This window comes from Oenanthe melanoleuca, chromosome 8 (assembly GCF_029582105.1).
Source record: "Oenanthe melanoleuca isolate GR-GAL-2019-014 chromosome 8, OMel1.0, whole genome shotgun sequence".
Taxonomy (NCBI): Eukaryota; Metazoa; Chordata; class Aves; order Passeriformes; family Muscicapidae; genus Oenanthe; species Oenanthe melanoleuca.
Window position 1 is genome coordinate 3,813,200 of NC_079342.1, and position 27,836 is coordinate 3,841,035.

The 27,836-nt window shown below is 47.2% G+C and overlaps 1 protein-coding gene across 1 annotated transcript; it reads right to left on the reverse strand.

The window, feature by feature from the left end:
- Positions 1–1,264: 1,264 nt before the first annotated feature.
- Positions 1,265–25,896, reverse strand: PRKAA2 (protein kinase AMP-activated catalytic subunit alpha 2). The gene is made up of 9 exons (XM_056497576.1): positions 25,698–25,896; positions 19,642–19,783; positions 17,657–17,750; positions 16,225–16,369; positions 15,371–15,458; positions 13,256–13,480; positions 10,741–11,245; positions 7,715–7,841; positions 1,265–6,891 (listed from the first exon to the last, which is right to left on the reverse strand). The coding sequence occupies exons 1-9, from the start codon at positions 25,789–25,791 to the stop codon at positions 6,653–6,655; spliced, it is 1,659 nt and encodes a 552-aa protein (XP_056353551.1). The 5' UTR covers positions 25,792–25,896; the 3' UTR covers positions 1,265–6,652.
- Positions 25,897–27,836: the final 1,940 nt, after the last annotated feature.

Consider the following 27,836-nt stretch of genomic DNA (forward strand, 5'->3'; position numbering starts at 1 on the left):
TGGCACAGGCTGGGATGTGCTCTGTGCCCTTCACCTCCATCCCTCTGCAGGGAATCAGCCCTGGGGAAATGCTGGAGAGTTCCTCCACAGCTTTTTTGGATTTTGTTTTCTTCCCATGGTGATGTTTAGGATTGAAACCTTGAAGAAAGCACCTCCTTCCTCCACTCCTTCCTCATCCTCCTCCCCACCAGTGCTCACTCACAGTGCAGTCTGTTCATCACCCCTCTGTGACCACTGTGGGCAAACCCTACACTAGCCACATGTGCATGCTCCTTTTTGCCTCCCAAAGAAGTTATTTAACAAGTTTTCCTTATTTTAAACAGAGGTGCTTTTAGGAATCTCCCCCTGTATCCTATGGCAGAGGTGATGCAGATCCCAGTGTGGTGATGTGCAGTCCTTGTGGGGCTGTGCCCCAAATCCCTGTGAAACACAAGCTTCTGCCAGAGGCAGCTGATTAAATGTCAAGGATGCCTTGCAATACCCTTAGAAATATTTTTTTTTTCCTCATGGACACATTCCAGTGCATGCAAAGAAGAAAAGAGCTTGCTGTGGGCTGACTCTAGATAATACAAAAATGCTTTAGATACAGCAACTTTTATTTCCTCAATTAAACCACAGGTTGGCTATATTTAGGTCAAGAGATTGGTCAGGAAATTAAACTCATCCTTTTTTTTTTTGTTGTTGTTGTTTTTCCTCTTTTGTAGTCTTATTGGTACATCCTAACCACATCAAAACTTCAAATAATTCTCATGTGAGTGTTAAGCTGTGTTCCTCCACGTTTCTCCTCAAAGGGGAAACAATCACGGTCCCAGCTGTGAGCTGATGGGTCTGATGGAGAACTGAAATTGTGTAAAATTTACAGGATAGGGGCAAATCTGGAGCACTGCCTGCAGCTTGAACTGGAGTTACATCCTCCTGCATCACAGGCACAGAGGAAACAGGTGCCCAGTTTTGTCCCCAGCACTTTTTCTGCACTGAAAGGTGATTTCTGCACGATGTCTTTAAAATGCTTCCCTCTCTTGCTGCAAGGAGCAAGGGTAGACACATGGGCCTGGCTCCTGGCATGGATTTGGGGTTGGGGAAGTTGTTTAAATTACCTCTGCAGAAATTTTCACTCCACCCCCTGCCCCTTTGCTCCCCCCACCAAGCCCTGAGGGCATCCTGTGCTCCTGCAGCTGGGATGTGCAAGGGTCTCCAGAGGGAACCCCCAGCCTGCAGAAAGGGACTGTGCAGTAAGGAAATCCAAAGGATTTGTTGCTTTTATCTCTTTTTCATCTCTGAGTTTATTAAAGTGCAAATGTCAACCATGGAGACAGCTATCACATGCAGTGCAGTACACAGAGAAACACTTTCCACACCATAAATGGAAGGAAAAAGGCTTCGTTGTGATTATCCAATGCACAAAGGACAAAACTGAACCAGGGCTCTGTGCCCTTCCATAAAGCACTACAGCCATGACCTGGAAAACAAAACCCTCTCCAGGCCCTCAGTGGATAAAATAGAAAATTTTGAGAAGGATGGAGTGTTTATAGAGCTCAGGGGATTTTTTTTTCCTGAGCTTCATGTTAATGATATGTTTGAAGGGATGCTTCTACTCAGAACTTTTTAAAGTTCAGCATCTTTTTCTTAAAATCATAAATACTTTATAAATCATAAATACTCCTTAGAGTATGAATTTAAGAATTTAAGTGGACAAGTCCAGTTCACCTCTCTCATAAAGCTGAGGTTTGCCTGCCCAAAGATGCTGGGCCATGGACACCACAGAAATCCTGGGATTCAGTTTTGCTTTGTCCTCTAAAAGAAAAAAAAACAAAACAAATGCCTTGAGGTACAAACCACGTGAATATAACATGATACAGAACACATGAACATGCCTTCAGCAACAAGAATAAATATTACCATGGCTACAGGATCTACTTCACAGCTTTGTGAGATGAGGATAAATAAACTATTTCCAAACTTGAAAAAAAAAAAATATAATCAGAGATGAGTCTTACAAATAAACTTTGATTTTTAAATTAAGGCAGCTTCAGCAGGAACTTCAAGGCTTTAGTTGAAAACAGACTTTTTCTAACACCAAAAGTGTACTCGTGCTTGCAGGTAGAGCTCTGATTCACAGTCTGGTTCTCCTAATTTGGTGAATAAAATGAGCAAAGGTCTGTGCATCGAATACCAGGTGTGCTCTCTGCAAAAGTCAGTGTTCCATCAGCAGGTGTCACGTGGCAACTCTGAAACCCAGTTCATCTCTTGGCCATGGCAGTGAGGTACCTCTGGCTGAATCATTAACTCCATGGCCAGGAGGCAGACTGGGATTTCAGAATTGCAAGAAGCTGTTGATTTTTATTTTTTTTTTTAATAAGTGAATGATGAAAAAGGGATCTATAAGGGGAGGGCTAAGGAAGCCAAAGGAAAGCACTAAATGAAAAGGCCATACCCAAGTAAGACCTTCAGAAAGGTGACTCTAGTAAGGTACATCATACACCTGGAACAAAACCAGATCCTAAAACTTTCCAGGAAAGAAACAGCAGGGGGTTGGTTTGGCTCATCCAGATGTGCGATTCTTCTTCCCTCTCTCCTCTCAGCTAATAAAAAAGGGTGAAGCCAAATAATTGCACAACAAATGGTAGTTCAAGTATTTAGAAACACGGCCTGCATGTCTCAGGGGGGATCCTGCATGAGCTGGGGAAATTGTGCACCTCGTGAAACAAAGCGAAGGCACGAGTTCATGTCCTGCACACAGCTCCCTCCTCCTCCTGCAGGGCTGCCAGCAGAGAGAGTGAAATGAAAAGGAGTAGGCAGGAGGGTTCTTCTGCTCAAACCTCATCTATTCCAACATGAATGCCACTGTAATCACACACAAGAACACACACACAACATGCTAACCAGCTGGCTCACGTTTTCACAACACTGCCCGTGTACTCCCCTGTGCTTTACACACCTCATGAAATGCTAAACTGGACACACAGCTGAAGATGTGTTTCTGACCCGTTGAAAGGAAAAAAAAAATTAAAAAAAATACCCTGCTGCCTTTACCTGCTCAGCTCCAGCTCCTGAAAATAAACCTGCCCCAAACCTGTCAGCACCAGGGCTTTGGCCAGGAGGGGTGGAAGGGCAGGATTCTCACAGCTCCTGATCCCAATTCCCCTCCTAGCCCTGGCCAAGGCCGTGCCAAGCCTGATGGGCTCAGCTAAGCCACTCATGAGCTTTACCTAAAAGAGGGTGTAAAAACAGCATCCCCTTGTCCAGGTCCTCTCAGAGGCTGGGATTAGGGAGAGGTGGCAGTGTCCAGGGCACACTCCTGCCCTGCTGGAAGAATAAAACTGAGAGGCCAGTATCAGGGATGCCACCTACATTTTATATATGTGCATGTCTGCATATATAATACTCACATATGTATAGCTCCCAACAAGAACAGCACAATTTCTGAATTAACTCATCCAGGAGCTGGAGGTTTCTGTTGGAGCCTATCTGAACTCTTCATCCTTTGCATTTTGTCTCTCTCCCCCTTGGGCTGAAGCAAAATTTGGGTGAGTTTGTGGCTTGCAAAGCACAGCTGTCCAGTGGCTTCTGAAGAATTGCACTTGGAGTAATTCAAGTTTCTGTAGTTCAAATATTGTCTACCCTGCTTTTCCCAACGCTTGTGCATGTACCAGCATAACTCAAAAAGAGCTGACCACAGTGTAACAGTGTGAAAGTTAAACTCTTCCTCTGGAAAATGTAACTGGAGGTCAGCAGGGAAACAGAACACAGCCTATTTGAAGGTAAAATAAATAACAAAAAAGAATTTAAAGTCCCTGGAGTGTTTCAAAGTGCAGCAGGGTTTGGGTGAGGCTGTGATGGACCCATGTGGTCACTGAGGAGCTGCTTCCAGCAGTGCTGCTCCCTGCACTGCCTCTGCTGAGCCTGAGCAGGGAAGTGCTGCCTCTCTTTCAGTCTGTCCATGTGGAAAGCTGAGTAGCTCTGACTGCCCCCCAGGCAGGACTGGTTCTGCAGATCCACACAGCAGTTAATGTTTGCACGGGTCTGAGAAGATGCCAAGTGCCACAAGGGGCTTATTCTACAACCTAAAAATCCCACCTGCCTCCAGGAAGCAAATATTTCCTCCCAAGGGCATTTGCTGCTGCTTAATACCATTAGTTCTGCTGGGCAGGAAATCCCAGAGGACAAGAGTCAATTTAAAAAAAGACAATCAGTACATCCAGCTGCTCCTGAGCCCCAGACTGTAACACACCAGCCCCTTATCAAGGTGGTTACAGGTGTGCCAGGATTTGGCAAGATCAGCTGGGAGTGAAGATTTGAAAAGCCTTTAACATTTCAAATACATTTCACTCATTGCTGTTTCCTGGATGGGAATTAATGCCAGGCCCTACAGCTGCTCCTGCTCTTTTGCAGAGGGGTTTACCTCCATCACCCCAAAACAATTCAGGGTTCTTTGCTCATCTCAGCCTTGATCCAAAAGCTGCTGAAGGGCTGGGAGCTCCTCAGCTTTGACTCTGGGGTGGGGTGTGATTTTTTTTTTTTTTTTTTTTTGCATGTAGGAGTTTGGATTCTCCATCCAAACTCACAGCACAGCACTGGGGACACAAATCACCTGGCAGCCACCAGGCACAGCACCAAAGCCATCCTCCACCCCAGAGTATTTATTTAATAATTGTAATATAATAAAAGGCTCGTTACAAAACCTAGGAGCACTACAAATATTTCCAGTATTTCTTTTAAAAACAGAGCTGTTCTGCTGTGGGCTTACAGTCCAACCACTGCTGTGTTGGATTTCATGTTCAAGAGCTTAACAGCAAAACTGATTTTTTTCTTTTTTTTTTTTTTTTTTTTCTTTTTTTCTTTTTTTTTTTTTTTTTGGAAGCTTTCTACTTTGTGTGGCTTCTGGAAAAACTGGAGCTGTAAAGTCACGTTTGTGAGGATCTAAGCACAATCTGTAACAAAAGTAAGGCAATTTTGTGGTTCTTCTTAAAAAAAAGGGACTTCAAGCTGAAAAAGTCCATTTAACTGCCAGTAGATGGCAAAAATATCCCGTGTTTGTCTTGATTAGCTTAAATGATTAGTAAAAAAGGCTTACTGTGTTGTTCTCTTCCTTGCTTCTCATAAAAACCTGCAGAAAGTATAAACTAAAGTGCAACTGTACAGAAAAAAAAACCTAGGAAAAAACCTCAGGGGGTCATCAGAAGCTATCAAAAAGACAGATTAATTTTTCTTTCAGATTGAATGCCTGCATACCTGGGACCAGCTAAAGTTTTTTTGCTTTGTTTCTTAGAACACAAAAGAGAAAAATACCAAAAAACCATAACAAAACAAACCCCCCACCCAGGACTTTTTTGGCAAAGCTTTCATAAAGCATTTGTTCCTTGATTAGACTATTACTTCATAATCAAGTAAATGGAATTAAATATCATGTCAAAGCCAAGCAGATGCCAACGCTGCCCCATTAGATTAACCTCGTGTAATAAAAAATAATAACTCTTTTAAACACATTAGGGTTTACCCTTGGGTAACAAGAATTTAACCTTAAAAATCACTGCAGTTCATCTTAAAAAAATAAAATCCCACCCTTCAGACAGCCAGTAGCAAAGGAACAGTAAAATTCCGGGTTGGGATGTCCCTGCCTGGTCAGCGGCGTGGCGAAGGTCACGGTCCAGCAGGACAGGAGAGCCCTTGGGCAGGGCCAGCAGTGTCCAGCAGCAGGAAAGGCAGACTTGGCAGTGATTCTGGGGAGGTGACAACAGGCAGAGCTTCCTAGGGGAAAGGGGAGAGGTGAGTGCCCCGAGCTGCTGAGGGCTCCTGCCACCAGGGATGGTCCCAGCCCTCGGGGGAAGCGCTGGGATCTCAGGTGGGTGAGCCAGATCCTGTCCTCTGCTCACCTGAGGATTCAGCCCGTGGTGAGGCAGGGCAGGGGGAGCAGGCTGCAGGGAGGTGGTGATTAAGGGCTGGCAGAAAGGCAACCTGCCTTCAGCTCTGAGCATGGTGAGCAGGTCAGGGCTGTCCAGAGCTCTTGGGAGGAAATAAAGCACCTTAGGGACACCCCTCTGCAAAGACTGGACATGGCAGGCTTGCACCAGGACCTCTGCACATCCCACCTTCCCTCCCCATCTTCAGCAGAGGGAAAAAGCAGGGAGGGAGGTCATATTGCACTAGTGCAGAAGCATCTAAGCAGCTGCTGCTTTGGAGAGAAAAGTGTTAGAGTGGCTGGTACCTGAGCACTGCAGAGCTGCTCCATCACCCTCCACTCCATTTCACAGAGCTCCTGGCCAACCCTGAGCCCTGGCTCAGCCCAGCCTGCCCCTGCTCTGCACAGCATCAGGGAAACACCAAACTCCCTGCAGGAAGCTTGGCTATGCCTCCATCACCCCAGGATGAACCAGGGGGGTTTTCCAAAAACTCAGTGATAGGGTTGTCACTTTACAGCCTTGACATTTCCCATGGGGTTCACAAGTAAATAAAATAAAAAGGGTATTGTATACACTTCTCCAGGCACAAGGAGAGAAATGAAGGTAATTTCCTTGGTGCCTTGCTGGAGGACAGCACGTTTTGGGTCTGGACTTGGCTCTGGGCAGGCGAGGGGAGGAGGAGGAAGAACAAGGAAGCGAAAGAAAGGACGGGCGGGCGAGTCAGCGCAGATCCTGACCGAGAGAGCGGCGCATCAGCGGGCCAGGGCCATGATGAGGCTGGCACACATCTCGAAGAAGTCCATGGTGTGGCTGCCCAGGCGAGGGGGCAGCGAGGGGATGCTGCCCACGAAGGAGCCGCTCAGGGAGCCCGTCAGCGACTGGCACTCGCCGGCCGCGGCCGCGTCGATGCTCAGGCGCGGCCGGTGCAAGCCCGCGGCCGAGCAGGAGCGCTGCGGCGTGGAGGAGCCCGACCTCTGCTCCATCACCTCGTCTTGGGAAGCCCAAAAACGACAGGAGGAAGGAAAGAGAAAAAGTTTGGGATCAGTTTCGTCGCGTTGCACTAAGTTGCGGTTTGTATATTGCACTGAAATGGTTTGTTCTGTATTGTGGGGTCGGTTCAGCCCTCCCTTTGCCCCTCCCCAACAGCAGGATCTCATTGGTTGTGGTTTGGTTTTTCCACTCCCCTTTGCCCAAGTTTAAAATTCCCCGCCGTGCCTTTGCTCCCTCTCTCTCTTCTCTTGGAATCTGGTAATAAACTGCTGGAATATATCCCGGGAAAAGGGAGCCTCCTTGTCTTTCGCCTTTGTCCATGTGAGTTCTTCCCTCTCCCCTGGTCCAGAGCAAGCCAGAGGGACCAGAGAGAAGAGAAAAAAACCCACAGCTTCTGCCCCACGTTGGGCGCCAGCTGTGCATTCTCCTCTTCTCTTCTCTTCTCTTCTCTTCTCTTCTCTTCTCTTCTCTTCTCTTCTCTTCTCTTCTCTTCTCTTCTCTTCTCTTCTCTTCTCTTCTCTTCTCTTCTCTTCTCTTCTCTTCTCTTCTCTTCTCTTCTCTTCTCTTCTCTTCTCTTCTCTTCTCTTCTCTTCAGCTCTGGACCAGGGGAGAGTGAAGAACTCCCATGGACAAAGGCACAAGGCACAGAGGCTCCCTTTTCCCGGGGTAAGTTTGGCAGCTGCAGTAATGAAACGGGAACAGCAGCAGAGCTGAGCTCCAACGCGCTTCCGCTGCAACAACACCCGCGTAAGCGCTTCAAAACACGCAGGATGGTTCCTAACTCCCAGCCCTGCCCTTCTGCCTGCACTCCATGCCCCACTCACCATCGATGCTTTTGAAGTCCAGCAGGTAGCTACGGTTGTCCACCTGGTAGAGCTGCAGGCTCATCTTCACGTAGTTGCCGGTGACGGGGTTCTTGCGGCGCACCCGCAGGTGGTACGCGTTCACCACCTGCAACGGGAGACCTGCCTCAGCAGGGAGCCTCCAGGCACCAACACCAGCACCTCTTTCCTCATTGTTTTCCTGCATACTAGCAAGAGATCTTCTGGGGAAAACAGTTTCTCAAAAGGACAACGCCTATGAAGTGAAGCGAATGGCTTCACTTCCTCCTGTCTTTAAATATTCCTCTCAAGGCTGTGATTCACCAGCTGCTGGCTGAGGAAGCTGCAGTGACCCATCTGTCAGGCACAAACCTGATGTTTGCTGCTCCCTCAGCAGCAGCCGTGGCTACATGAACCCAAAATCCACTCATGGACTCACATACACAGACAGAGTTCATAAAATCAAGCTGGACAGAGCAGCCTCTCTCCCATCAGCACAGCCAAACCCATGGATCAAACCAAACCCAAACCTGTGGATCAGCCTCAAGATGAGTGTTTCCCCTGGCTGCCTCCCACCTCACAATCTGCTGCATCTCATTTACAATGACATCTTTTCTCTGTGCTATATTTATGAAGCAACTGCACGGATGGGAGAGTTAATTCTGATGAAGAGTCACATCTGAAGTTATTCTTAGGGTGGGAAAGGCTATTGTGAAACCTTCTCGTACGAAATAAGCTCCACTGCCTACACAGAGACGTTGGGCTGAGTTGGTTTTTGAGGCTGTACCAGAAATACAGCACTGTTCACTCCCTGTAAAATCATGCAGCTAACAAATGTCTGGCTGGTGTGGGCAAATGCACCTGGCCACAGTCCATCTCCTTTCTGGTGCAGGGAAATGTGGTTTCTGAAAGCTATTTGGCTTTAAAGACATAAAAATAAGGAGGAGTCAGGAGGTTTTAAAGAAGCAGCACAGTGAGATTGACACAGTACAATGCTTGGGACCTGGAGGGAGGAGGGGAGCTCCTCTGGTGATGAAGATCTGGGCTGAAATTCTCCTTACCTGGCTCCTGATGCTCACATGATGCTGCTGCCAAAGGCCACGAGCCAGGAGAGCTCACCTCAGGGGCTGCACCAGGATTTGGGGAGTCAGGAACAGCAGCAGAGACCCAGGGCCAACTTAAGGATTTATTATTCCCACTTTGAAAAGGACTGTGACTAAATGTAGCAGTGACCATAAATACCTGCAGTGAGCACTGTCAGCTAAAACATCTGGGTTTAAATCAAGAAGCTGAGGAAGCAACAAGTGTCTGAAAAACACATCTGGTCCATGAGCACTGCTGCATCTCCATCAAGGAAAAGGCCACCACATCAAAGACACAAATCCTGCACCCAAGGCCCCCTGCCCCTCATCTGTGCACCCTTTAGGACAACTTGTACTGTGCCACTTCAGTCCTGACAGGACCAGACAGAAATAATGAGAGTTCCTCTGCTCAGGAGCACTAGAGATGACCTCACAAGGAATTAGCCGCTAAAATTAGAAATGTGAACAGCTCCTTTCATCTCTGCAGCTAAAAGAGGCAGAATCATCTTTCTGGAGCACTCAGAAAGAAACCCCTTATTTCATAAATAAACAGCACAGACACTAAAGCACAGCTGGGGCCTTAATTGGGTGAGTTTAACAAGGAATAGCAGGGATGACTGCAAGGTGAGCATTTATCTGGAAGGTAAAACAAGTGATAAAATCCCTGAGTTTATGGGATAAGGGATGCTGGAAATCTGTCACTGTCTGTGGGGTCTCCTGAGCCTGAGATCCTCACAGCAGGACATATAGGTGGTTTAAAGTTCAGGTTTTCCCAGCTGGTCAGAAGATTCAGGAGGCTGTTTTCTGAGGTTTTCAAGGTTGTTTATTGTTTCTTATCTAAGAAATTCTTTCTCTAGCTAACAGTGGTCTGTTCAGCTTGAAATCCGAGGCACACTGCCCTGCCCTTGGGGCAAGACTTATCTTTTATACTATAAATTACATATCTAATATTTACAATTACTTTCCAATACATGACAATTTTATTACACTGTCCAATTCTGTCTCAAACCAATCCAATAATGCCAGCCTGGCACTTAACATGGATGGCATGAAGAAGAAGAAAGAAAAGACATACCACGCCCAAAATCCTCCATATTAGCTTCAAACCCCCTAATATAAACACTTCTAAAAATTCACTTTTCTATCTTCAAACAATCTAATTTACACTCTACTTATTTTTTGTGACTTGTAATTCTTCTTGCAATGACGGTAATTTTTCCCAGGGGATTAAATCCAGTCCCCAGGAGTCCTGGGCACCTTGCCAGGGCTTCTGAGCCCCCTGGCAGGGGGGTCTAGAGGCATCCAGGGAAACACCCTGGATGTTGGGGAAGATGTAACAGGAAAGCTTTAGTTGCTAAATAACTATAAGACAATAGGATGGCCCACTGAAAGTAATCCCCTTTTGATAGAACAATGTCTTCTGCTGGAGAGCAAGTCCAAAGGTTAGAGAAAACTTGCTAGGGTCTAAAGAGTAGTTTTTAGAGTTTAAAGCATAACACACTATGGTAATATAAGGATTCTTATAGGCTGTATGTAAATGCTATAGAATTTGTATCTTGTGTTAGATTGGTTCTTGGAAATTAGAATATTCATCATAGAAGAGGATTTATTGTATTGTAGTCGGGAAATCGCTCTCCTTACTCTCTCTCTTACTCTTACTGAAGCACCCCTCTCTCACCTCCCTCTTGCTCTCTCTCCCTCTCTCTTACCTCTTTGCCCTCTTTCTCTCTCTTTTCTTGCTTTTACTCTCTCTTACCTCTGTCTCTCTCTCTTTACTCTCTCCCTTCTTCTCTTACCCCATCACCCTTTTATCCCTTTGCTCCTTCTCTTCACCCATTTCTCTCTTTGTCCTACTCCGGGCTGCACTGTCAGCTCTTAGCAGGGCTCTACAATAAACTGCAATGTACCTTTTATCCCTTACAGAAACCCACCCAGCACACCCCTTACCTTCCACTCAAAGTCCAGCTGCTTCATAGCCCGGTACACCTCGGCCATAATATCGTAGGGCTTGCTCTGGCTGCGGATGCCCAGGTGCCACTTGGCCTTTTTGACAGTCAGGGGCTTAGGCCTGGTGGTGTTGAGGGCGTCGAGCGGGCAGCGCGCCTTGGGGCTGTCGGCCACGAGCGGCGGCATGCGCTCGGGGTGCGGCCTGACGCCCGGCGGCACGGGCAGCGCGCCGTCGTCCATGAAGGAGCCGGTGGGCGGGCTGGAGGCCAGGTAGAACTCGCTGGCCTGGTTCATGATGCGGCGGTTGTCGATGACCAGGTGGTAGGCCACGGCCAGCTGCTCCTGCGGGTCGCCGCTGTACAGGCTGCTCAGCACCTCCGCCTCGGCGCACTCGAACTTGTCGCACACCTCGCGCACCGCCTCGTCGTCCACCACCGTGGCGTCGTACGAGGGGTCCTCGGGGAACAGGTAGCTGGGCAGCTCCTCCTTGAACCACTCGTGCTCCCTGCAGGGAGGCACAGGGACAGTTTCTGCCCCGCGCCCTGCACACCGACAGGCTCAGGCTTTGTGCTGGAGGGCTCGGCTCCAGAGCTGAGCACATGGAGAAGGCTTCCAAAATGGAATGACGGAACTAAAACTGCTGGTGTGCAGAACAGAAGTGTGGGATATCACATGGTGGAGCTGGAATTTGGGGTTTTAGAGTATAGAAATATAGAGAGAGCAAGATGGAGGTTTTGGGTTTTAGAATACAGCAATATTTAGAGAGCAAGATGGAGGTTTCAGGGTTTCAGAATATGGTAATATGTAGAGAGCAAGATGGAGATACTGGGGTTTTAGAATATGGCAATATATAGAGAGTAAGATGGAGGTTTTGGAATTTGGTGTTTTAGAATATGGCAATATATAGAGAGCAAGATGGAGATATTGGGGGTTTAGAATACAGCAATATTTAGAGAGCAAGATGGAGGTTTCAGGGTTTTAGAACATAGTAATATATAGAGAGCAAGATGGAGGTTTTGGGGTTTTAGAATATGGCAATATATAGAGAGCAAGATGCAGATATTGGGGTTTTAGAATATGGCAATATATAGAGAGCAAGATGGAGATACTGGGGTTTTAGAATACAGCAATTAGATAAGAGAGCAAGATGGAGATAATGGGTTTTAGAATAGAACAATAGATAGAGAGCAAGATGGAGGTTTTGAAATTTGGGGTTTTAGAATAGAGCAATATATAGAGAGCAAGATGGAGATATTGGAGTTTTAGAATATGGCAATATATAGATAGCAAGATGGAGGTTTTGGGGCAGAGGTTTCTTTCTTCTTCATGGGTCTGGGTGGTACTTTTGTGATTGGATAGAAAATGCCGCACTGCGGGTCATGGGTGGTTGGTTATTGGGTCAAAAGTAAAAATAATTCGGGTGTTAGTTTTTAATTGGACTGTTAGGCCTTAGAAGACTCTGTAATGAGAAAGACACATTGCCATTTCTCCATTTTTAGCTTGTTAGCCAGAAGTGCTGTAGCACTCACTGTAACATAGATAAAAATTAATAAAATCTGAGCCTGAATACAAAATACCATCTCTTGTGCATTTAATCCTGATTCTGGCAGAAGAAAATAAAAGAAGATAATAAGCAATAGGGAGCCTCTTTGTGAGAGGCAAGATGGGGAAACCATGACCCAGCCAAGAATAAAACCCAGCCTGGTACAGAGACAGCAATGGCACTCTGCACACTGAAGTCAGACCTCAGCACTTCCAAGATTTTCCCACTGTGGGATTCCAACAAGCCTGATGGAGATGGAGAGCATCAAACCCACCCAATTCCCACCAATTTCCAATGAGGTGAATGATAATTAGGTGTCTAAAACTCATACAGTGCCTTGTCTATAGGTTCTATGTACTGACAGTAATCTCACCACGTGTGCTGCCTCTCTAACATGTAATTAAATCCTCTAATCCTAAGGAATTAAGAAATAAAAAAGGAATTTTGCATGGGTTTAATTGAAAGGTAGAATTAAGGCCATTCATTGAAAATGCATTAAAAACCTGAGAATTCCTGGAAGCCCTAGTAAATGTTTATGCTTAGCACATAGCTAGATGTAATACATCCAATATTTACATATTAAGTTAGTAATTCTTGGATTTCTCCTCCGTTTCTTTTGGATACACAGTAACTGTACAATGTACAATGATTATCCTCTTATCTGGTACCCATAGGGATATGGCCTTGAAATAAAGTAATGAAAAATAGATTATTGCATGCTATAGCTGGTTTTGCTAAGTGCTGTTACGAGATTTTTAAGGTTATTCTGTAATGCAACAAAATTCAATTTTAAATCTTTGTATATAAAATGTATACATAAAATCCTCATCCTGTTGATCATTACCCACTTCCAGCCAGCACAGAAGTGCAGGGCTGCTCCTTGAATCACAAAACCCACCAGGATTAGCTGACTGCTCCTGAAAACCACCCTGCCCACCTGCCAGGCAGGCAGCCCAGCCCAGCCCAGCTGACCTGATGTCCTTGATGGTGGCTCTCTTGAGGGGGTCCACCTGCAGCATGTGCATGAGGAGCGTGGCCACGGAGCGGTTGAGGTACTCAGGGATGTAAAACACCCCCCCCCGGATCTTCTTGAACAGGGTGGGGACGTGCTCGTCGTCAAAAGGCAGAGTGCCACACAGGAGGGCGTACAGGATGACACCACAGCTCCAGATGTCCACCTCTGGGCCAGCATAGAGCCTGCACGAGGACAAGGGCAGGAGAAAGTTGCCACTACAATCATCTCCTCAGTCAGGGTGCAGGTTCTGTGTCACTACAATCATCTCCCCAGCCAGGATTCAGGTTCTGTGTCATTCCATCCTCTCCTCAGTCAGGGTGCAGGTTCTGTGTCACTACAATCATCTCCTCAGTCAGGATACAAGTTCTGTATCACTACAATCCTCTCCTCAGTCAGGATGCAGATTCTGTGTCACTACAATCATCTCCTCAGCCAGGGTGCAGGTTCTGTGTCATTGTGTCACCCCCATCCTCACCTCAGTCAGGATACAAGTTCTGTGTCACTACAATCATCTCCTCAGTCAGGATGCAGGTTCTGTGTCACCCCATCCTCTCCTGAGTCAGGATACAAGTTCTGTGTCACTACAATCATCTCCTCAGTCAGGATACAAGTTCTGTGTCACTCCATCCTCTCCCCAGCCAGGATACAGGTTCTGTGTCACCCCATCCTCTCCTCAGTCAGGATACAAGTTTTGTGTCACTCCATGCTCTCCTCAGTCAGGACACAAGTTCTGTATCAGTGTGTCACGCCATCCTCTCCTTAGTCAGGGATGCAGCTGCAGCCAGCCAAAAAGTGCAAAATGTGGGCTTGGTTTTGGTTTTCCTCCTCACTTTTGTAGTTACTAAGTATTGCCTGTACCCTTGGAACACTCAGGGACTAAATCCTTCCTGCTGATCTGCCATGTGCCTTGTCTCCTGCACCACCTGAAAAACGTGTCTGGCCTTCACTGACATGGAAATACCATTGATATTTCTGTGGAATCCCAGTAGTTTCTGGCTTTGTCCCCTTCTTGACAATGAGGATTTACTTGGTCTCATTTCACACACAGAGCTGTAGTCACAACAGGGTTTTTTGGATGCTAGTCTAATTCCTAGGATGCTCTGCCAACACTTTCTCTGGTGTAAACAGGGATAAAATAATGATAATCAAAGCAAACACATTCTGAACAAAATGTTCTATTTAAAAGCTACAGATATAGTCAAAAAGACATTGGATTAGGAAAAGTAAAGCTCATGGCAAAGGGAGATTAAAAAAAAGAGAATAGATAATGAGATGGCCAGTTTAAAGGACCATTCAGAGGACTGAAAATATGAAAATCTGTTATTTGCCACCTTTGCTAAGGTATTGCAGAAAGAATTAGGGAAAAATGTACATTCTATGTAATTTCTCTTCCTGAAAGCAAAATATGGGAGGCAACACTTCTGTATCAACACATGGAAGTCCTATTCAGCCTTGTGGGGTGTGTTCAACACTCCATGTGCTGTACAGATGTTTCATGCTGAGAGATGCAACCACAGAGGAGGTTTGTCAATCCAATGAATCAGTTCAAAACAAAGCTCTGAAGGCTGAACCTACTGCCACAGCCAAAACCCCAACTTAAGGAACCAGAAGACAAGTGTTTTCTTTACAAGTGTTGGGAAGTGATTAAAGATCTTCCAGGTTCTTTTGTTAGTGAATGGTTTTCCTCATTAACATTGTGTTTTTTATTACAGGTGGGCAGGAGAGGAGGGGGTGACCTGGAAAAGCCTTTCCTCCTGGAACCTCAGTATTTGCATCCAAAGAGCCATTTTCACCCTCTTTAATTAGCAATATAAACAGTCAACATCTGGTATTAATAATTCCTCCAAAGGAAACACCTGTAGCAAAACATGGTTTGCTATTACAGCTACTGAGAAGTAAAATAACCAAGAAAACCTTCAGATCTTTGCCAACAGATTCACCCAAACACAAAATCCAGGCTGGAAGGAGGAGTCAGCTACTCTTACTAGATGTGCAAAGCTGTTTCTAATAGCAAGAACAAATTTAAAGTCCACGTGCTCACACAGACTCTGATGAGAAATGGAATGCCTTACCTTCCAGAGATGACTTCAGGGGCTGCATAATTGGGGGAACCACAGCTGGTACGTAGAAATTCACCATCTGACATCATGTTGGACAGTCCTAAAAACAAAATGCTTTTTATATATTGATGTAGGTCCAGACAGGCTGGACTCTGTGTCACACAGAGGAGAGGCAGGGAAGTGGAGTGGAATATTTGGAAGGGAACTGTTGATATAGTTTAGATAGACTTCTCTGAACTGATTTAAAAATTATTATTTTGTTACTATTATTGTTGTTTGGGTTTTTTTGGGGGGGGAGGGGGGAAGAGTTTCACATCCAACCAAGAAATATTCACTCCATTTTGCTCCTCTAAGTGGCAAATCCCAGAGCACAGAGAAGAGACATAATTCACCCCAGAGCACTTACTTCATATGGCATTTGGGTGGGGCTGTCAAGTGAGTAAATCTTGAGAAGGATTTACATTGCTAGAAAGGACTAGCCAGGACAGAGTTGGTAGCCCAGGTATTTTAATGGATTTCAATCCCTAATGCCACTTAGAGACTCCTGTTACTGCTGGCTGTAAAATGAGCCAAGGCCAAGAGCACATGGCCAAACAGAGGGAGAACATGCACGAAAATAAACACACACAGCCAGCTCACCCTGAGTGAGCTGCACTGAGCCTCCTCAAACATAAATTAGTGATTTTTACGTCGGGTGATTACACTAAAACACAGCAGAGATTTACAAATCACTTCTCAGTGCACCAAGGAGCCCTGGTGCTGCAGCAGGGCAGGGTTTTCCAGGCTGGGATTCCCAGCTGGGGGAGGCTGGGGCAGCTCTGGGGTTTGTGCAGCTGCACCCCTGGAATGCTGCCAAAATCACCTACCAAAATCAGCTATCTTTGCATTCATGTGGGCATCCAGCAGCACATTCTCTGGCTTCAGGTCCCTGTGCACAACCATGTGCCTGTGGCAGTAATCCACTGCAGAGAGGATCTGCTGGAAAAGGCGGCGAGCTTCTGCCTCCTCCACCTGTGGGGAGAGAGGAGAGAACAGCCCTGGAGCTTGGGGTGCACACTGAGCTGCCAGGGCAAGGCTGGCTCAGCAAGGAAACAAGGTTTACAGGGTGCAGAGAGAACATCCTGAGTGCCTGAGACCAGGAGCAGCAAATAAAGCAGATTCCTCACCCTTGTGTTGTGCAGTGTTTGAAAATGATGCAGCCCAGAGGTGAAAGGTGAGACCTCAATTTAGCTGAGATGGCAACAAGAGTGTAAAGGCAGCCCCCATCACACAATGGCCTGCTGTCCCAATGGGACTGCTACAGATCCAGGCTGGACAAAACACCAGAGGATGCTGCTGGGAGCAATTCCTCATGGAATTCCTCTGGAAGCAATAGGTGAAGCTGGAATATCACAGTGACTTTAATTACCTGTGCAGCTATAAAGTTGTATGAGATATATCAGAGAAACTGTATTTTCAATTATTTTTACTGATGAATTCCAAAAAGACTCCCTTCATGAAAAACTGAGTTTATGAATGCAGAGCTTCAGAAAAGATCCAAATCACTCACTGAAAAAGATCTAGATGGGTAAAATGTGTGAGAAATCAGAACTGTACACAGGAAAGAAAATTGAGTCAGCTCCATTGAGCACTGCATTAATCTAACCCAATCTGCTGTAAATGCATTGATTTGGTAGCACAGAGAGGGAATGTGTGATGGCTGATCCTGCACCTGAACCCTTACCCTGGATGTCACTCTGGCCCATTTTTACCTCCACAGAGCACACACCAGCGATTTTCCTTGTAACCAAAATCTCACATTTCACAGGCTCAGCCTGCTGCTCAGGTGATTTACACCCACTGGGACTGCTGGAATTTGAAAATGTTGTTCAGATAAGCCACATCCTTGAAAAGCCTTCAAAGACCCTGGCATGGAGCCTGGGGGGCTCTGGGAGAGGTGAATGACTGGGGCAGAGACCACACCAAGTGCCATAAATTTGCTGCTGATCCATGGGGGTTTTGACAGGCAACCCATAGCTAAAAATCACAAAAAATATGCCAGTTTTCCAAATATTTGCCCTAAGCAACACACTACCTTGGATATTTTGGTTTTGAGGATCAAAAACAACCAGAGAAAGACATGAAAAATCACACACAAGTTTTTGTGAGCTGGTACAAGACACCCTGGAAGGGATTGCTGTGAAGCAACTTCTATTTTGGGCTTTAACCTTCACTGTGCTCCCTTGAGCAATCATTCTGCTCCTGGACACCATCCCCTTCCCACACAAGTGTGTGTGCTGACCCAGGACTGGCACTTACACGTCCGTGCTTACAGATGTAATCAAACAATTCCCCCCCAGACACGTATTCCATGACCATGAAGAAATCTGTTGGTGTGCTGATGACCTGGTACCTTCAAAAACACAAGCAGATATACAAAAAAATATGCAATTAAAAACAGGCTTTTAAACAGATTATTAATTCCAAATCAACACTTCCAATAAGAGTTTGTTCGGATCTTTCTGAAAAGCTGTTTCTTGTTTTCAATATAATCTTTCACTTGTCTGTGAAAGGACCTCTTTTCCAGACCTATGATCTTCCTTCAGCCCTTTAAATAATCCTCTGAAATATCTGTCAGGCAATCTTATCAAACTTAGGACTGCCCTGACTTTCAAATTTCCATTTTGGGTAAGATCTGCATCAACAGCTTTAGAAATGAAGTCCTGGTTAGCTGGGGGCAAGGAGAGGATCCATCTGCTGTCCCTCATATCAAGAAAAAAAGAAGATAAAGAGCTCCAGGCACTAGAGGAAGCTTCCTATGGACAGAAAGGAGATCCCCTGAAGTTATTTTTCAGATATTAAATCCCTCTAGAATGGAGAGCAAATCCTCCCAGAATGGGGGGAAACCCCAGAGTATCACCCTCAACCTTGCAGAGTTATTCTCCATTTTCTTTCAAATTGATCCCTGAGTGCTGCAAAGGCATTTCAGTGTCCCAGCTGGAATAAACTGCCAGTGATCAGCTGAGGTCAATGCAGCCCCAGCTGGGACCTCCCTCTTTTTTATTTCAGATTCATTGTTTTGTTGTTGTTTGCTTTTTTTTTTTTTTTTTTTTTTTTTTTTTTTTTAAGATTAATTTCATTAATTTAATTAATTAATTTAAGGGCTGTAATTTGAAACAAAGAGATTTCAGCAATTTTGCAGAGGCTGGCAAGGGAATTTGGGATACTCCCATAAAGATCAATAGCATCAACCTCATTTTTCTGAGGAGCTTTGGACCCAAACATCTAAATTACTGTTAATTGCCCCAATATTTCTTTTACATACATTTAAAAACTTACTGAAAGAGGTTTGTGTGCCCCAGTCTCCTCACATCTTTATCACTGTATTTCATGAATGCAACATGTATCATAGGACCCAGATATTGTCAAACTGGAATTAACTTTTATTGCTTTGACAAATGTGTGAACAGGATCTGACTTGCAGGATGCTGGGCACACAGCTGAGGAGTCTTGCTGGTGCTTTTTTCATGAAATAATACCAATCTGTTCTCCAATAAATCCGTGGAACTGTGAAGTTACTCTAAAGTCAACAGTTGCTGCATGGTTAGTTATTTAACTGCAGAGAGAATTTGTTTTCCCTTGCCTCTAAGTCCCAGGTATTTGCTATATCTCATGCCAGTTTTAAGGCTGACCTAAATGTCAACTTACCCTTGCAGTTACCATTCAACAGCTTTCTTTTATGGGAATGCCAAAGATATTATCAGGTGCCTCATTAATGTGGGCTGGCTGCACAAACTGGGGATTGAGCAGGAATCCCAGAGGCTGCAGTGCAGGTGCTGATTTATGACCCCAACTCAGGCTCATCAAAGTGGTGACTTTCAAAACTTATGTCTGAATAATAAATTTTGAGGGGAAAAAAAAAGTTCTTTTAAGCTCTGGATAATCAGTCCATTAAAACATAAATCCTATTGACTGGGGGCCAAGGTTTCACTCTCAGAGCCTGACCATGCTGCCATTCATGGAATCATGGAATGGTTTGGGTTGGAAGGGACATTAAAGACCATCCAATTCCAGCCCCTGCCATGGGCAGGGACACCTCCCACTCCCCCAGGTTGTTTAAAGACCCATGAGCACTTCCAAGGATGGGGAAGCACAGCTCCTCTGGAAAACCTGTGGATCATCCAGCACACAAAACCTCGACCAAACACAATTTTTACTGCCCTACTCCATCTCCTGAAAGGCAGCTAAGTGTGTGTGAGAGGTTTTTTTGTGCAGAGGAGCAGCTGGGCTGGCAGGGCACTCACAGTTTGATGATGTGAGGGTGCCTGAAGAGTTTCAGGTTCTGAATTTCTCGTTTGATCTTCCCCACCACATCCAGGCTGCGGATTTTCTGCCTGTTCAGTATCTTCACTGCTACCTTGTGCCCTGTCAGCTGGTGTTCACCAACTATTAGAGAGAGAAAGAGCATTGCAAAGTCACTAAACACTGCAGCAGGGCTCACACAAGCAGTTTAGGGCACTATAAGCAAAAAAAGCCACTTCTGAAGGGAAAAAAAGCAGAAGATGAGGGTGTGAAGTATCTTAAAGCTTTTGTCTCTTCACTGTTTTCCCAGTGGAGTCATAGAAGGCAGAAGAGAGGGGATTTATCTGCCAAAAACACTCCACTAAATAAAACAGAGTGAGTTGCTGGAGGAGGTCATACCCCAAGCTAATTTGCAAGGATTTATAGCATGTAAAAGCTAGATTAATCAGAAACAGATATATTTAAATGGCAGAGGAGAATCTCCACCATAGCACACTGGTAGACAAAATCCCTCATAAACCCAGTCTTAAAACTAGACCATCACACTTCTTTTTTTTTTTTTTTTAAAACGGCGTGGGGATTTTCCCTGCCCAAAATAGGACTGTAGGATTTGCATTACTAAAATGAAGTTCTATTTATACTTCCCCCAGCGTGCTTCTTGCTTTGATGACAAGCTGCAGGAACACTGCTGGACTGCAGGAGCAAACTCTGCTTTTAGGAAAGATGGAAACTTCAATTTTTTATTTTTTTTTTTTAAATGTACTAGGTGCATTGAGATGCTGATGCTCATCTCCTGTGTTCAGGGAAAAATCACAACCATAAACTGGGAGGAGCAGCCCCACTGTCACTGGGAGAATTGTACCTAATGATGTGAAACCAATTCAATTTGTTATCAATAAACAAACCACACCAAAAAAAAAAAAAAAAAAAAATAAAAAGCTGCCAGGAAGCAAGATTTATATTGAAGTTGAGAGCAGAAAGAGCTTGAAAATGAGCTGCCCCTTCTCAGCATTTCCTAATGTGATACTCAACAGGGTTAGTTTCCTAAAGCCTGCACAGAAAAACCTGCTTACAGTAAATATTTGCTCTCTCTAATTACCAACATCACCCTCCCAGCACCAACACACGGTGCAAGGAGTTAATTACTGCCAGCAAACCTTGCTATTACACCATTAGAGCCTGTAATTTTGGCAGCCCTAATGAGCTGATCAGAAGCAGCCAGGGTGAGCAGGAGGCGTGAGAAGGGCAGGGCAGCAGCACCCAGGGCACACCAGGTCACTATTATTAGCCACCAGATAAGACCTGCCAGAGATTCCTTCCTCAGCAAGAGCATCCTAAAAATAAAACACTTCACTGCCACGCTGAAAATTAAAGCAGCGCTTTGCATGTCCATTTTATTCCTCGTCATACTTAAAACTACTAGATGATGGAATGAAAATAAACTCAGCTTTGCAGCAGGGATGCAATTTAGGGATTAGCTGAGGGCTGGAGGAGGCAGATAATTCCTCTGGTGCAGTGCAAGGAGAGTGCTGTAAATAGTCCAGGGAGGCATTTTCCCTGGTGAATCCTTGGGGAGAGGAGAGCAGGGCAGTGCTGCAGGGAGGTAAAGCAAAGTTTTGTCACTGAACTAGGAGGAAAACCCTGATTTCTGCCACCTTTTGTTTCAGGACAACACTTTCTGGCCTTGCCTTGGCATATGCTTTGAAAAATTTTTATTATACACTAGGGGAAAAAAAAAAATAATGGCCATGCCCAGAATGAATAATTATTGTTTTTAATACTATTGCCAAATAGTTCATCCCCCTTCCCATCCGTGACAAACAATGTGTAACTGCAAAGGTTTGCTAGCACAAACACATTAATAATTAAAAATAAACAGCCCATTTTGTAATCCATCTTTTGCTTACAGTAAGCACTAGATACAGAGATATTATTGTTTCTGTCCCCAGTGACTTGTTAAGCCTCCTTGAACTCGGTGAGAGAGAGACAAAGAGGGAACACAATTTCCTATGTGGTGGGAGACTTTTAAGCCTGTCTGTAGCTGCAGGAACTCAGGCATGGGCAGTGAGGACAGCCCTCCCTCTGCTCACAGAGTCTCTGAGCCCCAGCATCATCCCAGAAGTCAGGGGCAGGTCCCAGCTCTCCCACAGGCATGAAGAGGATCCTCACCCCAAGGGTGGGCAGTGGTGGCTTGGCTGGTGCTGAGGACACCTCTTCCACTGCCTGCCTGGATTAAAAAACTGGAAAGGAGACTCTTGACATTTACTTTTTTTTAGAAAAGGAAAAAAAAGAGGAGGAATAGTGATTATGGCACCATGAGCATAGATAACGACAGGATGGGTTTCCACATCCCTTTCTTGTGCTCACAAGCAGTTAACATTTTTGCCTACAGGGCAATGTAGGAGCTTGTGGAAGGATGAGGAAACTCCTTCCCTATCAGTCCTGCTGGCCCTTATCTCAGCCCAAAGTTAAAAATGAAATCCACCCAAAGCATAAATTTAGCAATGCTGTGTAAATTCTGCCCCAGTGCTGCTCGTGTGTTGTATCAGCCTTCCCCTGTCCTTCATCTGCTCAGCCTCCTTTAGGTCATCTTCCCTCTGACACAAAGTTTGTCTTTCAGCAGCAATGCTACAGAGCCTGGGAAAAATGGGATCTGATCCTGACTGAAGCCCATGGAGGTGACAAACACAACCCAAGCACTGCCAGCCCTGGAGGGACCACAAATTGGTCATTTTTGTGACAAACAAGTGAGGGAAAGAAGCCACCAGGGCCCCCAGGAATGCTGTGGGTGGCATCACAGGGGAAAAAAAAACCCAAAAACAAAAACATCTGGGTTACTCTGCTGGATTTTGATTGCACCAACCTCACTGTGTGAGGGCTGGGGTCACAGCAGAGCTTTTGGGGACCCACAGGGTGGGAAATGCCCACAGCAAACACAATTTGTCACATCTGTTCTTACCAGCCCCCAGGGAAGGAGATGCCACCTCCTTCCTCCAAAGCTTTGCTAAACTCCAAATCCAACATCTGCACAGCTCTATTTCAACAAATTATTCTAATCTTTGGCCTGGAGAACAGGGAAAATAAATACATCTGGTAAAAGTGTGGTAAGTTCCAAGTCTCTTCCAAGACATCTCCTATCCATCAGCTCCTGCCACCTTCCTCTCTTCTAAGGGATGCTGCATCCTCATCACCATCTCCAGATGGAATTTCAGTGTCATCTCCAAAATCCTGCCCTCATCTGCCAACCTATCTGCTCCCCTCTGTGCCTTGTGTGGATTCTCTGTAAATGAGATCAAGAAACTGAATGGGCTTAGAACAGTTTCTGGCAGTGTTCAGCCAGATTTTAGGAGGATCAGTCCCTGAAGATCCAGGCAGTCAGGGACTTTTTCCATCATGGCTCAAAATGACTACTCAGCTCCAGCCAAGCTCTGGTTTGTACCCTGTGTCACTAAATCCTCCCCTTCATTGCCATTTCTTATTTCCTTGTTAACAATAGTCCTGAACAACTGTAAAATTATGATTTCTTAACTTAAAGGAGTAAGGTAGGAAAAAGTGCCAAAACCAAAACCTTGTGCAAGGCAGAATTTGGAGAAAACACATCAGCAACAAGAAATATCACTGATGGCACCTGACCTCTCCCTGAAAAATCTATTATTATACCCAACACACAATGCTTGAATCAATCAACAAAAACCTCTGCTTTTCTCATGTGAATACAAGTTTTTCCAAAGCTCATTCGATTAAAATACTGAAATTCTCTATAAATGGGAGATTCCATTTCTACATTTCAGTGCCCAGTCTCAAGCACAAACTTCACCTGTCAGTTGTAGGCAAAATACTAAGAGAAAAAAAAAAAAACATATAAAGGGTACTACTCACCTATAAAGGATTTTGAGCTAGGAAATCTCTTTTATGTTATTTGAAATATTTATTTGGAAAATGTCCATTTTTACCAAACTCAGGTCACATGTGGGGTAGGGGTATTTGTGCTAGTTAAGGAAAAAAAAAGTCTATTGTTGGCAGGTTTAAATTGGTCTGCAAGGAAAAAAACCTGCCTTTGGAGCAGTTCTGAGGTCTGCAGGTACACAGGAGTGATTTAAATGATCCTTACTGTTAGAAGTATTTATTCTGATAATTCTTTAGACAGTAAATTTGTGGTTTGGGATTAAACACAGCAATATATTTTTAGGGGCGTGATTAATGGCCACAGGTGGACTTAGCTGCAGTGGCTGTGGTGGTTTCTTTCATCTGCTGTCAATTTGGGTTTATTTTAAAATCCAGGCACTGAGGGCAGGCACAGCACCCCTTTGCCCAGCCACATCACAATGGGGTGGGGGGACACTGAGTGGGACAGCTGCTCCCCCAGCTCCAGATAAACCCATTTCCTACTGGGGAAGCACAGCTTTGACACTGAATTTTGTTGGTTTTCTGGTTTTTCAGTATCTTGTTTAAAAAATGAAATTTGCATGTATGGCAGAATTCGCAGGAAAAAGAAACACAAATATTTGCAAACCTCACAGCCAGGTAAAGCAAAGCCTTCAGGATGTGAGCTGGCTGCTCTGGCAGAATTCCTGTGAGGAGCCCCAACCTGACACAATCCCTCCATCCTGCAACCCTGGAATGGTTTGGGATGGAACAAACCTCAAAGCCCATCCAGTTCCACCCCCTGCCATGAGCAGGGACACCTCCCACTATCCCAGGTTGCTCCAGCCTGGCTTTTAACCTTTCCAGGGATGGGGCAGCCACAGCTCCTCTGGGCACCCTGTGCCAGGGTCTCCCCATCCTCACAGGGAACAATTTCTCCCCAGTATTTTTTCCCCAATATTCCATTGCTGCCCTCTGCCAGCACGAAGCCATTCATTCCCCCGGGCCCCACCACTCCACGCCCTGCCGGAACTCCCTCTCCAGCGCTCCTGCAGCCCCTTTAGGTGCTCTCAGGTGGCTCTGGAGCTTTTCTTTCCCCAGCTGAAGGCGCAGCCGGCTCATCCCTGCCGGCCGCGGCCCCTCCATCCCCGCGGGGCGATGCTCGGAGCGGGGGATGCTCGCACCAGGGGGATGCTCGCACCAGGGGGATGCTCGCACCAGGGCGATGCTCGCACCAGGGCAGCACCAACCCGGCTCATCCCGGCTCCAGGAGCACCCCCGGAGCACCTGCCGGGAGGGGAAGGAGCGAGGAGCGCATTCCCGGCACGGAGGGGCAGGATGCGGGTGCGCAACCCATCCTCCCCATCGCCTCCCTGCGAGCGCCCAGCCGAGTTTTGGGGGTGCTATTCACAATACAGGGCTGTGCAGCCCGGGGCACCCAGATTTGGGGGTGCTGCTCGCACACGGGGCTGTGACAGCCCGGAGCACGCAGATTTGGGGGTGCTGCTCGGACACGGGGCTGTGACAGCCCGGAGCACCGAGGGACGAGCGCTCCATCTCCCACCCGCCGCATCCCCGCCCGTGATCCCGGGGATGCCAGAGGAGCCGGGGGCAGCGGGGTAGAGGGAAGAGAGGGGATGCTGAGAGGAGCCGAGGGCAGCGGGGCACAGGGAAGAGAGGGGATGCCGAGAGGAGCCGGGGGCAGGGGGCACAGGGAAGGGAGGAGATGCCGGGTCAGAGGGAAGGGAGGAGATGCCGAGAGGAGCCGGGGAATGCCGGGGCAGAGGGAAGGGAGGGAATGCCGAGAGGAGCCGGGGGATGCCGGGGCAGAGGGAAGGGAGGAGATGCCGAGAGGAGCCGGGGGTAGCGGGGTACAGGGAAGGGAGGGGATGTCGGGGCACAGGGAAGGGAGGGGATGCCGGGGCACAGGTAAGGGAGGGGATGCCGGGTCAGAGGGAAGGGAGGGAATGCCGAGAGGAGCCGGGGGATGCCGGGGCAGAGGGAAGGGAGGGAATGCCGAGAGGAGCCGGGGGATGCCGGGGCAGAGGGAAGGGAGGGAATGCCGAGAGGAGCCGGGGGATGCCGGGGCAGAGGGAAGGGAGGGGATGCCGGCGCGGAGGCCGCGGCGGAGGAGGAGGGAGGCGGCGGCGAGGGGCGCGCCCGGCCCGGCCCGGCCCCGCCCGCGGTACTCAGCTCTTGACTTTGCCGAAGGTGCCGACCCCCAGCGTGTCCCCCAGCACGTAGTGGCCGATCTTCACCCGCCCATCGTGCTTCTGCTTCTCGGCCATGTTCGCCCCCCGCCGCCGGACCACAATGCACAGGGCCGGGCCGGCGGGGCGGGGAGCGAGCGGAGCGGGGAGCGCGGCCGGCCGGGGGCGGGGAGCGCCCGCACGGCAGGTGCGGCCGGACCGAGCGAGGGAGGGGACAGCAGAGCGGGGAGACCGGCCCGGCACAGCCCTGGGGGCGGCACTGCCGGGAGACACCTCCGGGTGACACTGCAATGGGGTGCGTTCGCTATTTCCACCCGCCTGCCGGGGGTGACACCTCCGGGTGACACTGTAATGGGGTGCGTTCTTTATTGCCACCCGCCTGCCGGGGGTGACATCTCCGGGGTGACACCGCACTGGGGTGCGTTCGCTATCGCCACCCGCCTGCCGGGGGTGACATCTCCGGGGTGACACTGCAATGGGGTGCGTTCGCTATCGCCACCCGCCTGCCGGGGGTGACATCTCCGGGGTGACACTGTAATGGGGTGCGTTCGCTATTGCCACCCGCCTGCCGGGGGTGACATCTCCGGGTGACACTGTAATGGGGTGCGTTCGCTATCGCCACCCGCCTGCCGGGGGTGACACCTCCGGGTGACACTGTAATGGGGTGCGTTCGCTATTGCCACCCGCCTGCCGGGGATGACACCTCCGGGTGACACTGTAATGGGGTGCGTTCGCTATTTCCACCCGCCTGCCGGGGGTGACATCTCCGGGGTGACACCGCACCGGGGTGCGTTCGCTATTGCCATCCGCCTGCCGGGGGTGACATCTCCGGGGTGACACCGCACTGGGGTGCGTTCGCTATTGCCACCCGCCTGACTGGGGTGACATTCTTTTAGAGAGGCACCTGCCGTGGTGACATCTCCGGGGTGACACCGCACTGGGGGTGCGTTCTTTATTGCCACGCACCTGACTGGGGTGATGCCCTACTCGGGTGACACTGTTCAAAGGGTACATTCTCTATGGCCATGCACCTGCCGGGGTGACATCCTTTAAGAGAGGCTCCTGCCAGGGGTGACACCCTCCCCGACTGACAATGTTCAAGGGTGACATTCTCTGTTGCCATGCACCTGCCTCTGGTGACATCCCTTCGGAGCAGCATCTGCCATAAGGTGCTCTCAAAGGACATTTTCATCCAGAATTCCAAAAGATTTAATAGTGAAAGCAGGGTGTTATCACTCATCTCCCAGGTAGAACATAAACTTTGTCTGGACTACATGAATTGTTTACATAAAAAAAAATTAAATAAATAAATAAATAAATAAAAAATGGATGCTCCTCCCTAAGAAAGTAGCATGATGGAACACCAAAATGCTAGCGTATCTGGAAAATGGTCCTGCCACATTTTAACAGTGTTAATTTGTAGCTCTTTGTTTCTCGTTCAGCTGCACGAAGTAGCAGAAGGCAGTCACACATGCAATCTGTGCTCCAAGGTAATAAAAAGCTGTTTGGGAAGCTGGAACAGTGTGTGTAAACACAAGGTCCCTGATAAAATAATGACCAGCCTATGCAACTGTGCTATCATAAATAATAAAACAGCAACTTAATTCAAGAACTCCAATAACATAAATAACTAAAATTACAAGCTGGGGGTAGAACGGGAAGGTTGCTGTAACGCAAAACCTTCTGTAGTATAATGAAACCATCTCTGTGCAACCAGAACAATTGATGTACGTGAAGGCACAAGAGGAACAGCTTTCAAACAGTAAACTTCGGATAAGATAGCAAAGCTACAATCTCCTGGAATGCTTGAGAAAGCTCTGCCTTCTTCAGGCAGCTGCAAAATTGTCAGCCCATGCAAACCTTTACCCTGCAAGCTCTGGGCAGTTCCTGCTCTGTCTTTGGGGTTTGTTTGATCTCCCCTTCCAGTCCTGGCAAGCCCTGGCTCTGCCCGAATGAGACACCACACAAAGAGGTGTGAACTCCCGTGCTGTTTGTTTAATGGTTGAACTAATACGTTCAACAAGAGCTGCTGCATGGAGATGCACTGTTCTGCTGTCCTGCTTGTTTCCTGAGAGCTGGTCACTAAATCTCAGAGCAAGCTGCTGTCAGGAGTGCTTGTTGAC

Bases quoted from the DNA above. Each gene is read 5' to 3' on its own strand.
- PRKAA2 (XM_056497576.1), bottom strand. From the start codon at position 25,791: ATGGCCGAGAAGCAGAAGCACGATGGGCGGGTGAAGATCGGCCACTAC. The intron at 17,751-19,641 runs GTGAGTGCCCTG...GTGTTTTTGAAG, and splicing joins CACCCTCACATCATCAAACT to GTACCAGGTCATCAGCACAC. The intron at 15,459-16,224 runs GTAGGTGATTTT...TTTTGTTTTTAG, and splicing joins TGCAAAGATAGCTGATTTTG to GACTGTCCAACATGATGTCA.